The sequence below is a fragment of the Pyrus communis genome, chromosome 15 (genome assembly GCF_041283825.1).
Source record: "Pyrus communis isolate YQ-2024b chromosome 15, ASM4128382v1, whole genome shotgun sequence".
NCBI lineage: Eukaryota > Viridiplantae > Streptophyta > Magnoliopsida > Rosales > Rosaceae > Pyrus > Pyrus communis.
Genome location: NC_142579.1, coordinates 13,517,423 through 13,530,090, shown reverse-complemented (window position 1 = coordinate 13,530,090; position 12,668 = coordinate 13,517,423). Strand labels below are relative to the sequence as shown.

General features: G+C 36.8%; 1 protein-coding gene and 1 long non-coding RNA gene across 3 annotated transcripts; one reads left to right on the top strand and one right to left on the bottom strand.

Annotated features, from left to right (window-relative positions):
* The first annotated feature begins 4,236 nt into the window (after nucleotides 1-4,236).
* LOC137727413 (uncharacterized) lies at nucleotides 4,237-12,468 on the top strand. The gene is made up of 3 exons (XM_088685199.1): nucleotides 4,237-4,334; nucleotides 4,457-4,905; nucleotides 12,072-12,468. The coding sequence occupies exons 2-3, from the start codon at nucleotides 4,465-4,467 to the stop codon at nucleotides 12,276-12,278; spliced, it is 648 nt and encodes a 215-aa protein (XP_088541325.1). The 5' UTR covers nucleotides 4,237-4,334; nucleotides 4,457-4,464; the 3' UTR covers nucleotides 12,279-12,468.
* LOC137731188 (uncharacterized) lies at nucleotides 8,650-11,157 on the bottom strand. Of its 2 annotated transcripts, XR_015956312.1 has the most exons (5): nucleotides 10,736-11,157; nucleotides 10,456-10,641; nucleotides 9,950-10,343; nucleotides 9,368-9,406; nucleotides 8,650-9,054 (listed from the first exon to the last, which is right to left on the bottom strand). It is a non-coding gene; the product is annotated as an uncharacterized LOC137731188 (long non-coding RNA). The 2 variants fall into 2 exon arrangements; XR_015956311.1 differs by having other exon boundaries at nucleotides 8,650-9,406.
* Nucleotides 12,469-12,668: the final 200 nt, after the last annotated feature.

Sequence of the window (12,668 nt, the reverse complement as noted above, 5' to 3'; positions counted from 1 at the left end):
CCATTCTCTCGGGCCATAGACCTCGCGGCCCAATCCAAAAGGAAAGGGATTGGCGCCCCCGTGCCTCCCTATTTCTTTTGCATTTCTTCCGCACGAGCCGAAGCCCAGCGACCCAAAGTCAGCGCCCTAACGGCTAACCCAAGCCGAGCCCTAACTCACCTTTGTAGCCCACGCTATTATAGCCAATCCTCGGCCTGCGCCGAGCCGCCACCGTACTAAGCCGACAACAATAGCCCGACAGTTACAACAATGTTGTGGCTTCCCAACTACTTTTTGACACATCCTCAACCCTTGTCGAGCCAAATTTCAAGCCCTGAGGCTCCAAAAAATTAAGAAGATAAGAATTAAAGTTTTCTTACCTTGGTGCGGTGTGAAGGCGAAGAAAGATGGTCCTTTGCATAGGCAAGTGAATAAGATTGCTAGGGGATGGGGAACAAATATCCTCTAGCTTTCTCTTTCTTGTAAGGTTGAATAAATTGCTTTCTAAAGTTGATTTAATCATCTACTTAAGGTAGACTTAAATAGAATTTGGAAGTGATTTATTTCCCTTTCCTAGAAGGATCTAATTTCCAATCAAAGTGGGAATCTACATTAAAATAGGAAACAATATTATGTTTCCTAAAGCAAGGGAATATCTCTACACCTACTACTCTTTTCTACGAGTAGCCCAACAAGTGTGGGGGCATTTGTAGGGCTAAAAAAATTATGGAGGTGACATGTGGACTTTTGAGTTAAAAGGACAAAATTACCCTCAAGGCACACTAGGATTCTCACGCGCATGCAATGGGCAATAATAGCTCAATCAAGGAAGAGTCAAAGGTGATCAACATGGTATTTATTCAAATTCCTCTCATCACTCCTCATCAATCCCTTATTGATTTTATTCAAAAGCTAACTCCCCAAAACTTCCTATTTAATTTAGGAATAATTGTCATGTTAATTGCAAGATATTACTTCACATAATATCTTGCAATTATTCTCCAATTACCACCATATATAGCCGGCCATTCCTCCACTAATAGGGCCGGCCACCCTCCTATAAATACCCCTATTATCCCACTAAAATGTTAAGCCATTTGCTACCTACAAACTCCTAAACACATTTTTTTCAGAATTCTAACTTTGACATCAAAGATTCTTCGGCCAAAGCCCTTCCATTCATTGTGGACGCGTAAGGCTTTTGGCCTTAATCTTAGGTGTAATTATTTTGCCCTTATTATCCCACTAAAATGTTAAGCCATTTGCCACCTACAAACTCCTAAACACATTCTTTTCAGAATTCTAACTTTGACATCGGAGATTCTTCGGCCAAAGCCCCTTCATTCATTGTGGACATGTGAGGCTTTTGGCCATAATCTTAGGTGTAATTATTTTGCAGGTGCATTTTCGTCAAAGGAGAAGATGGCATAAATTTACATCCACAAGCACAACTCCTCACTTTGTTCCGTGAGATTTGAAATCAATATAAGTGGTTATTGAGTTTGTCCACCATCAATCATTTTGGTCATTCCGTGAAAAATTATGTTAAATAAGGACCAAAATAACAAAAATACCCTTAATTTAATAAACAACGGACAAAAATCCTTTGACAAAAAACGAGAGTATTTTTGTCATTTATTCTTATTTTATGGAGATTTTTCACAAAATGACTAAATTGATTGATGGTGGACAAACTTAGTAACCACTTCTATTGATTCAAATTTCAGGGACCAAAGTGAGAAATTATGTCAATCTCAATTTCTAATTTGACTAAAAAAGCCTTTTTATGTGTTAGTTGTCACATAAGAAGATTCATTGCTCTTATGCATTTGGAGTTACATATTTATTAGTTGTCATCGTATGTGCTATTTAGCTGATGTCATCATATATGTTACATATTTAACATAAAGAATATGCTCTTAATAGTTTCTTAATCAATTTATCACGTATAAACTGGAGTAGTGCTATCTTGCACAACGTATATTGCTAAACAATTATATCTTTGAATTGTGAATTTAAACTACCCATTGTGACAACAATCAATTATTTGAGTAGTTATGCAACATAAATATCTATGTCAAATAATTTGACAAGATAACATCAATTTTCAAACAAAATAATGTGTTTTTCCATAGCAAAAAACGTTAGAGCCTAGAAAATATCCATTGATACATCCAATAACTAATATGTTATGTACCATCAGATAATCAATCATATCAGCCAAACTTAAATAATGAGAATTGTTATTGGCACTTTACAAATCTCATTTTGCATTCCAAACTTTCTATATTTAGAAAGAAAAATACACTTGTGAGGAGTGTAGAATGAGATTTATGAAGTGCTAATAACAGTTCCTAAACAATAATTTAAATGTAGTTTCTAATGAATTGATCAGTGAATCTGGAACATTATTCCGTTTGGTACCACAGAAGTCCGGGGGCATCCACTGCATGGACAAACAAGAACAAACATATAAGTATAACTATTAAATAATTCAATATTATGCATCATTGGCCAGCCTAGCTGTTCATCGTGGGAAGGAGTACTCGCACGCCATATATAACAGCCAACGCAGAAGCCTCCACATGCACTCTGCCTCACTTGAGATAGAAAAGGCCAAAACGCTCACTTGTATACCACGAGAAAATTTTCAGAGTACCCAGCAAATTAGACATATGGTGTTCCACCAATAAACATCTGACATGTGGCAAATCTGTTTTCTATTAATCTCCTGCTTTTTTTATTTTGTTTTGTTCGAGATGAAGTCTATTAACAAAACAATTCAACGGTTGGAAAAAAAAAAAAGTTTTAACTCCATTAATTTTTTAGTTGGTTCATCTTCTTCTTTGGTAGATTTCTAGATTCATCCCTTTCATCATCTTCCTTCGTAGATTCGTAGATTCACCCAACTCCTAAACATACTAAACCCTTTTTCTTTGCTGGGTTCAAGCCCTTGTTGATGTTGCACATGGCGGACAGCACGACCGAGGACTTGACAGAGAGCAGGCGAGCAAAATGAAGACGATGCGGTGCCATCGATTTTAGGCTGGTGAGGAGGGTGAGTATTTTATGGACGACAAGATCTCGCCATTGATTTGGCGATGGAGACTCTCAAAATGGCGATGTTGGGGGATTTTGAGAGTGCACAACCGACGGGATTGGGAATCAATTGTGAAGAAGGTTGTAGAGTTATTAAGTTCAAATCAGACTGTGAAGAAGGTTGCAGACGAAGAAGATGAGTTTCAAAATTTTTAGAAAGAGTTTTGATAAAATAATAAAGAATGAACTACTTTTCAACATAAAAAAATAAAACAATAAAAAAGCGAATTTGAGTGGGGAAAAAACAAAAAGCCATGTTGTAGATGCATATTGGTTCGATACTCCACATGTCATGTTTGACGTGGAGTTCCCGGAACAGGGAAAAATTTCTCGTAAATAATGAGAGATTTTTCAAACGGAAATATAAGGTGGTATACCACGCGTCATTATATATTAAGAGTTAATAACTTAAAAAATATAATTTCTCATCATTTGTAAAAAACACCTGAAAAAAATTTCGTTTACCACAGCATAAATACACCGCTATAATAGTGTCTTGCGTTAATAATGACGTATGAAAAAAAAATTAACACACGTACAACATATATTCGTATCATACACGTCCTTCTCTAAAATACTCCTTTGATCCCATAGGCCACAGGTTAAGCTTTCCCTTTCAAACTGGCCCCTTTCAACTTCCTATTTGCCTTTAATTAGCTTCCAAATCAATAGTAATTACCACTGTTCACCCCATAATAATTATGTTAATTTCACAAAGCCTGCAGTGACCCCCATTTCACATTAGTAATATTTAGTATAATTCTTGCGCTCTTTCATTGGGAATGTGCACATCTCACTTATTTCACATAATGTTTATTGGCCATTTAATCGAAATCATTCAATTTTTTAATTTATATTTGAAAATTACTTTTACAAAAATTTAATTTGAATTGAAGATAGTTTAGTCATTCAAATGTATAAAACAAACCGTCAGTGTAATTACCAAGTAACATATATATTCACGAGGAACCATTCATTTATATGACATATTTGGATGATGAATTGGATTTGAACAATCTTTTTTATAGATGATCTTCAAATGAAAATTAAAAATATGAAGAATTTCATTATTGAGTTATACGATAAAAGTACGTTATTCACAAGGAGAGATACATTTATGCCCTTGTGGGAGGAACACAAGTATTATCCTAATATTTATAGTTTTTATTTTACAACTATATTTTCAATGATAACGAATGAATAAAATATGTAGACATAATTTTTTATTTGCCTTGGAACAAATGTTGGAACAACAGGTGCTCTCTAAGCTTTCCCTATAAACAATCTGTCTCCATAGCCACTTTTTCTTGTCCTCTGATTTTTTGCTGCTAGCTAGTCTTGATATTTCCTTTATTTGATTTTTGACTCGATCCTTAAGTAAGAGAGATGGGAGGGTGTGCAACGAAGCCAAAGGTGTCAAAGGGGGAGGCGGCGAGCGAGGCGCCAGTGCCAGCTCCAGAGCCTGCGGCCAAGGAAGATCAAGCAGCCGCGGTGGCGGCGAGCGAGGCGCCAGTGCCAGCTCCAGAGCCTGCGGCCAAGGAAGATCAAGCAGCAGCGGTGGTAGCGAGCGAGGCGCCAGTGCCAGCTCCAGAGCCTGTAGCCAAGGAAGATCAAGCGATAGCCGCAGCGGCGGTTGATGATCAAGAAAAGGAGAAGGAGGTGGTGTTAGTTGCTGATAGTGATGAAGCTGAGAAAAAGATAGAAATAACTCATGAGCCTGAGCCTGAGCCTGAGGAGGCTCAGGGTGGTGGTGATGATAAAGCCAAGGAGATCGTTGATGATGATGGACAAGGAAGTAAACGTCGCTCTCTCAGTCTTTTGTTCAAGGTACGTACCTAGTAATTAAATTATTATACGTATTTTATCACATTCTTACATTTTTTTTTTTTTTTACGCCAACAAATCACATGATATTATTTTAATTCTTCTCCTCTCAGTGAAGGGAATATATATATATATATAGGCCCTTTATGCAAAGGGATTTTCATTTTTTTCAAAAAATGGGAACTAGTGTGGGGCCCAATTTACATTGAACTTCAACGATTTGAACCGTCTAGTTTGTAAGTCTCGATTCATAGATCATCCTTACAAAAATTCAATTCAATTCAAAATCATTGCCTATTTAATTATCAACATCAAATTTCATTGTTTCTTATATAACAAAATATTTGTTAATTTTTTTAACCCAATTAAATGACTTAAATATTTCCGATTTGGCTAATACTTTGTAAGGATGATCTATGAGGTGCAACTTGAAAAAATAAATGGCTTAGATCGTTAAAATTCTATGTTGTGTGGACTTCACAAATAATCCTCATTTTTATAAAAAAACATAAAAATTCATTCTCTTAAAGGCTTCGTGTGTGTGTGTGTGTGTGTGTGTGTTGAACTATATCTGGTAATAGTAGCCGTGTGTCTCCCCGTCATCATGTTTGTGACAACTTTTTGTTGCTATAGTCATTAGCTGTTAGTATGAAATTCTTGCAAAATCCCGTTTTTAATATCAAATTTAACACATGTATTAATTTTCCTTTATCTTTATTTATGTTTTTTGGACTTCTTATATCTCTAACTTACGAATGACACCTTTATTTTTAACTTCATTATGAAATAACCTTTCAAACATTTTCTAAATCCATTTATATAATTTGACTTTTATAGAGTTATTGTAGAGTTATTACCTAGTAGTACGACACTCATTACCCCACTTACCGTCTAATGATATTCTATTTTACAAGTAAGTGAAATGTTTTTGTGACATCCCACATCGTCCAGGGGAGTGATCCTTATATGTATATTCTCATCCCTACCTAGCACGAGGCCTTTTGGGAGCTCATTAACTTCGGGTTCTATGGGAACTCCGAAGTTAAGCGAGTAGCGCGCGAGAGCACTCCTAGGATGGGTGACCTATTGGGAAGTTCTTGTGTGAGTTCCCAGAAACAAAACTGTGAGGGCGTGGTCGGGGCCCAAAGCGGACAATATCGTGCTACGGTAAAGCTGGGCCCAGGATGTGGTCCCCCCCGGGCCGGGATGTGACAATTTGGTATTAGAGCCTAACTCTGGCTGTGGTTTGCCGACGAGGACGTCGGGCCCCTAAGGAGGGTGAATTATGACATCCTACATCGCCCAGGGGAGTGATCCTTATATGTATATTCCCATCCCTACCTAGGCCTAATATCGTGCTACGGTGGTGGAGTGGGCCCGGGAAGTGATCCATCCCGGGCCAGGATGTGACAATTTGGTATCAGAGCCTAACCCTGGCTGTGGTGTGCTGATGAGGACGTTGGGCCCCTAAGGGGGTGGATTGTGACATCCCACATCGCCCAGGGGAGTGATCCTTATATGTATATTCTCATCTCTACGTAGCACGAGGCCTTTTGGGAGCTCACTCGCTTTGGGTTCCATGGGAACTCCGAAGTTAAGCGAGTAGTGCGTGAGAGCACTCCCAGGATGGGTGACCCATTGGGAAGTTCTCATGTGAGTTCCCAGAAACAAAACCGTGAGGGCATGGTCGGGGCCCAAAGCGGACAATATCGTGCTACGATGGTGGAGCGGGCCTGGGAAGTGATCCGTCCCGGGCCGGGATATGACAGTTTTTGTCATCAAAATATTCATGTGTTTTTCTTCTTCTCCTAAATTCATGTAAACTAAAAAATGAGGTTTCAAACACGAGACCTTGAGTGCATGGACAAATGCTCTTAACTAATTAAGTTACAAACCACTTGCAAAATGTTTTTCCTTTTAACTTTTATCATCTTGGGGAGTGCTATCAACCTTTGCATTTGGGCCTTCTAACTTTCTCAAATGCCACATTTCATTTTTACACACACAAAAAAAAAAAAAAAACCTTTAATGTTTTTTTGGTAGGAATTCAAGAAGGAAAACATAAAAAATTTTAATATCGAAGGTATTAAATTTATTGTTTGTCAAACGTTAGATTTTGTTAAATTACACACCGATAGGGTTCAAACTCATGATGTCATGTAAGAGTTCAACTCATTTCTACCACTGTGGTAAATGGTCATTTATGTTATTTTGTATAAAACATGACACGTGTCACTTGTTAAAGTGAAAATGTCCAAATGCAAAAGTTAATGTGCAAAGTTACTAGCTTTTTTTCTTTTATTTTTTTAAACAATAATATATTTACAAAGGAATGTGTATTTGTATTAAAATACATAATGAACAAACCATAATAATTTGATATCAAACTCGTGATATAAGTGAGTCGAACAAAAATAGTTTTAAGAAATTAAGAGGAATATACCTCTATGCCAGATGCTGGAAAACTCAATCATAAAAATTTCATTGCAGGGCTCATTCCGTTTGGGAATTGCTTTGTTTTAACGCATATGATATGAGAACTTTTTAGTATTTATAATTACATTTGTTTTAGTATTATTATTAAAAACATTAAATAATTACTTTCAGTTTTTTCTTTAGAAAAAAATAGTTGTCAAACTAACCTTTAACTTTTATAAGCTGGCCATGTCTTTATGCTTGTCTAATGTGCTGTCGGCATTATAATATTTTTCCATCAGATTCTCAGCCGCTGAGATATTTTTCACTGAACGATGACTATAAGGTTTGCTGCCCGACATTTGATTAAATATAGTTTGGAAGTTTACATGCCGGCAACCTCCTACTTGTTTCTTTCTTTGTGTTTTATTCAATTTAATTTCTTTGGCTGTTTAAAATTCGTCTTTCCGTAGTTATATGGGACCATGCATGGAGTAAACAAGAGGCCCTGGCTTCTTAAAACCTCTATCTCTCTCTCTCTCTCTCTCTCTCTCTCTCTCTCTCTCTCTCTCTCTCTCTCTGTTTGCAAGTTAAAATGTGCATGCGAACAGACAACCTGCCAGGTTAATTATTAAAGATGTAGTTTAAAAACTTGGGGAATTTTAGTCGCGAATCTAGAATTCTCATATTGAGTAGTCCTAATCAAGGTATGATAAAAGCTAGTTAGGTGGCGAGCTAGGACCTAAGGCCTAACACCTAGTATTTTAGTGAATTTTATAGTATAAGATGGATGCTCAAGTCATTACGAGTTCGAATACTTGACAAAATATTTTTTAGAGGTCCTGTGAATTTATAGTAAGTTTTATAAAAATAACAATGCCACACATATGAGATAAATATACTGGTTAAGTAATACACCATTCTTTTATTAATTAAAATGCTGGTTGGCACAATCTGATTGGTCAACAATTTAAAAAGTGGGAGCTGGTCACGTGAGAAATGGAAAGCTAAAGTCCTTCTTCGTTGCAACCAAGGTCCAAGAGCAACAGAGTTATAATGGTCTTCTCTGTGTTCCTCTTCATTTGAAATTAGATATTTCTTCTCGGTCAAAGCTTATGCTGCACAACATTTGCACAGTCATGGTGATCTTCTCTCTACCACCACCTGCCCAGACTTTTGGATGGTCCTCAAAGGTCCTCCCATGCACTTCTTTGGACTTCTAGGTAGTTCCGAGACCACCCAAGTACATATGCATCGACCCCTAGGATACTCAATCAGAATTTTAAAGGAATTTCTTGAAGTACAAAGTATTTAGCTAGGATTTGAAATGAATTTATAGAAGTCCAGTTGTATTCAAAATACCATTGATTTGAAAGGATTTTTAAAAATAAAGGATTATATAGGAATTTATAGGGTAAATTAAGTCATAACAAATCTTGCCTCCACCCTTAAGATTTTGTTGGAGTTTCCGTTTCCTTCGATCTCATGATATTACCTTACTGACTTACCAGTCCCACTATCACAATCAGTTGCCCTCCAATTTGTCGTATTTATCTTCAATTTCCTCTTAAGCCACACTACCTGTATCATCCAAATCACAAAAGTCTTCATGTCTCACTTCCATTCATTCAACCACAATTGACTTTGAGTCTCTTCATGCCACTTTGAGTCTCTTCATGCCACACCTAGACTTGGATATCCAAGTGGACACCGAATTCAAGGCATGATGACCGACATCTAAAAGGTGACAAAGTCATAAAATGGGAATGATATGTGGACAGTACGAGTAAATTAAAACATATATTACGAAGTATGCAATTGTCAAAACACAACAAATAATGCAGTGAAAGTAGGAATATTCTCATCCTGATTAGGATGATATTACACAACTATAGGATTGAAAATTCCTACATCAACTGGAGTAGATGCTAGAGCCACCAAAAATCCCTCGCTCTTCGCAAAAATAGGAATTGAAAGGGTGTAAAACAGTAAGTGTAAGTAAACAAAAGCAAGGGTTTAATAAAACCTTTGTTTTTCGTAGAATACTAACCCCTTGATGTAAAACCCATATGATTTCCAAAATAGCATACTGCATAAGAGTATGAACATCAATTACCATAATATCCAAATATTCAAATGTATGGTAAACCACATTTCAATATCAACAAAATAATATCACGTGCTCATCAAAATATGCAAACATACATGTCCATGCAGAAGTAGCTACATGAAACAGGCAATGTAAACCATGTAATAATTTACGCTCAAGTACTACATAGTCCTAAAGTTGGCACTAAGCGTATCACATATGAGTCCTAGTTTCCTTGCCTAATGAAAACTTGTACATCTAAGGTGAGTGTACCGATGTGATATGAACATTCATGGGAACCTGGTCCTGGCTCGGACGAGTATTATAAGCACCAGTATAAGCATGCATGATGAGCAAATAAAAATATGTATGATCATGTCATCATAATTTCATAAATCTCCATATTCTCGAATCATAATCATAAGTAAGAGCAAGACATGATGTAAAAAACACATTATCCAAGTAGTTATGGAAATACATACATACATACATACATAGTGAGGTCGTAGCCACTAATACGTAGTGAGGTCGTAGCCACCTTACCTTGCTTGGCCTGTGAACTCCTCAGGCTAAGTCTCTTCTATATGGAAAACCACAATACTAATTATTAAACAACCCAAAATTTGTAAATACTAAGAAAAAGACTCAAAATTCTCTTCGTTTGCTCAAAACGGGGATTGAAAGTGTTAAAAACAAAGCTCGAGAGCCACCTCGCGTCGCCACACGCTGGCCGAAAGCCGATGGGAGCCGTCACGCGCTAGCACATGCTGGCTGGCGCCGTCACACGCTGGAGTGGAATATTTCATCGCAGCATATACATGTCGTTAACGGAAAATGCAGCCGGTGTTAGGGAATATTCCGTCACTGTGACAGGATATTTCATCGTCCTCTTCTTTCCTTCGGGCTCTGGCGCCGTTGTCTACTTCGCCGACGGATTCTGATTTTTTTGCCGAAAAAATTCACATATTTAGAAAGAGCTCATTTTTCAACCATTTTGCATGATAATTATATCAAAATGAAGCTAGGAAGGAGAGGAACACATTTTGTACCTAATTGCAAGTCCAAAAAGTGGCCTGTAAGTTTCGGCCCGAATCAAAAGTTGTGGGATTCTTTGATCCCGAAGTAGATCGGAGCTCAAGTTGCTTGAAACATAGTCTAGGGATGATGGTGATTAGAATGTCTTCCTCCAACTCGCCCAACTCGATGGAAAGGGTCGGAAAAGTCATCGGCTTTCTCTACAAAAGTCACCGGAAAACGGACCTATGAGAAAAAAAGTTGAATCTCACTAAACTAAAGTAGATCTTCATGTGAAATAAGTCTAGAAGTTACCTGCTTTGACAATGAGTCGATCAGGACCAAGATCGTGGTCTGACGCCATCTGAATCGACGGAAAGGTCGCGGAAAAGTTTTGAATAGAGTTCGTAGTTCTCTAATTTCTGGCTGAGTTCGGGAAACGAAAGGCGCAATCGTGCTGGGTTTGATGAGTGGATCATGATGGTGATGGTTTGGAGGTTCAATTCGTCGAGTATGATGTCATTTTTCTCTGAGTTGCAGAAGGAAGAAGAAAAGTGTGAGAGAGATAGAGAGGGAGTTGATCGATAGACAGTAGTGTTGTCAATGGGATGATTACCGTCCCCCTGAACTGAAAACAAGTGTAAATTATCGTTAGAAGTCTGATTTAAGTTCAGTTCACGCGTAGACTTTCATGTCGACGAGTACTACTTAAATATGACAAAAACAAAGACGAAATATGAAAGTGAGCTCAAATATTTATGTAGGATTCTAATTAGCCGAACAAGGATATTTTCATCATTTCACAGCTTTGGAGAGAAAATAAAAACGAAATTAAGGATGGTTCATCACACCCCACCTAATTATTGCTAATGAACAACCAAGAAGCTTGTTCGTCCTTCGAATCTCTTTTGCTAGTGACTTTGTTATTACCCTGTTTCCTTTTTTTTTTTTTTTGTGGAATTGTTATTAACACTCTAAATTTTCATTCTACACTCCTAACTTTCTATATTTAGAAAGAAAAATACAATTATGAGAAGTGTAGAATGAGATTTTTGAAGTGCCAATAATATTTATTTATTTTATTTTTTATGAATTTTGATAGTCCAGAGGCATTGTGCTATAAGAGGATTAGTTAGATGGTAGTATCATGGTTTATCATATCTGAGTTTGAAAATGGGTTTGGACATCTCATTTTGCATTTGAGTGCAAGGGAGCTGCAACTTTTAGTTATGATTTCCACCTCGAATTTATTTATCAGATGTATTTTCGTCATCTGATTTTGAATTGTAGTAATTTCGCGATATTACAAACTTACAGTATTTGTTATTTTTTATTTTATTTTATTTTTATGGGGAAGAGGGTATATGAGAGTTTATAAATCAATCAAAATCTTTTAAAGTTTCAATTGAATCCTCCTGAATTGTTGGTTTTGGAAGAATTTTGATTACTAATTCAAATAAATTTCTTTTGGCATGATATTTTCAATTGCATGCAGTTATGAACAAGTCACGTCTTTGTAGACTCTCAAGTGTAAACTAACAGTGTAATTTTATACCTTTACAAATTGCTAGCAAATAAATTACTCCAACTTACGTTTCTAGTAAATTTATGAGTACTAGATTTATTGATGTTCTAGCCTGGAATTTAGCAGAATGTAGAAGGGAAAGAGGAGTCAACAGAACCAGAGAAGCAACTTGAAGCCGAAAAGCCTCTCAAGGAAAAGACCCATGATGCTCCAACAGACATAGCAATAGAAGATGCATCAGCAGCATCAGAAAAAGTTGCAGAAGCCGTGACCGAAACTGCTGATCAAACAACAAAGGAAGCGAAGGTGGCTGCTGCAGAAGAGGCCAAGTAACACAGCAAATGTTGTATCGCTATTTCTCTTTGGATCTTGCCAACGTTGTTTAGAGGACTTTTTCTTTATGTCTCTCTCTATTCTGTTTTCATTTCTTCCATTTCGTTTGAATTGCTATACTTTTTCGTTCTGTATGCGGAGACATGACATTTTAGATTGAATATACAAGTATAGGTAATATTTTTCTTAATTACAGCTTTACATGCACTATTTTCACTTTACGTGCCATACAATGGATAGGAAATATTCTCTTTGCCAAAATGTCACAAGAATAATCTTCCCTTATTTTAGTAAATTGCAATTAACTCCAAAAGTTAGTTTAAAAGATGTTCAAAATCCAAATTAATTAATTCAAACAAACTTGTTAGAATAGAATCATTAAATCTGGAT

What these genes read in the sequence shown, in the direction of transcription:
- LOC137727413 (XM_088685199.1), top strand. Translation starts at nt 4,465, where the DNA reads ATGGGAGGGTGTGCAACGAAGCCAAAGGTGTCAAAGGGGGAGGCGGCG. An exon ending in CTCTCAGTCTTTTGTTCAAG is followed by an intron (nt 4,906 to 12,071) that starts GTACGTACCTAG and finishes GGAATTTAGCAG; the next exon opens with AATGTAGAAGGGAAAGAGGA.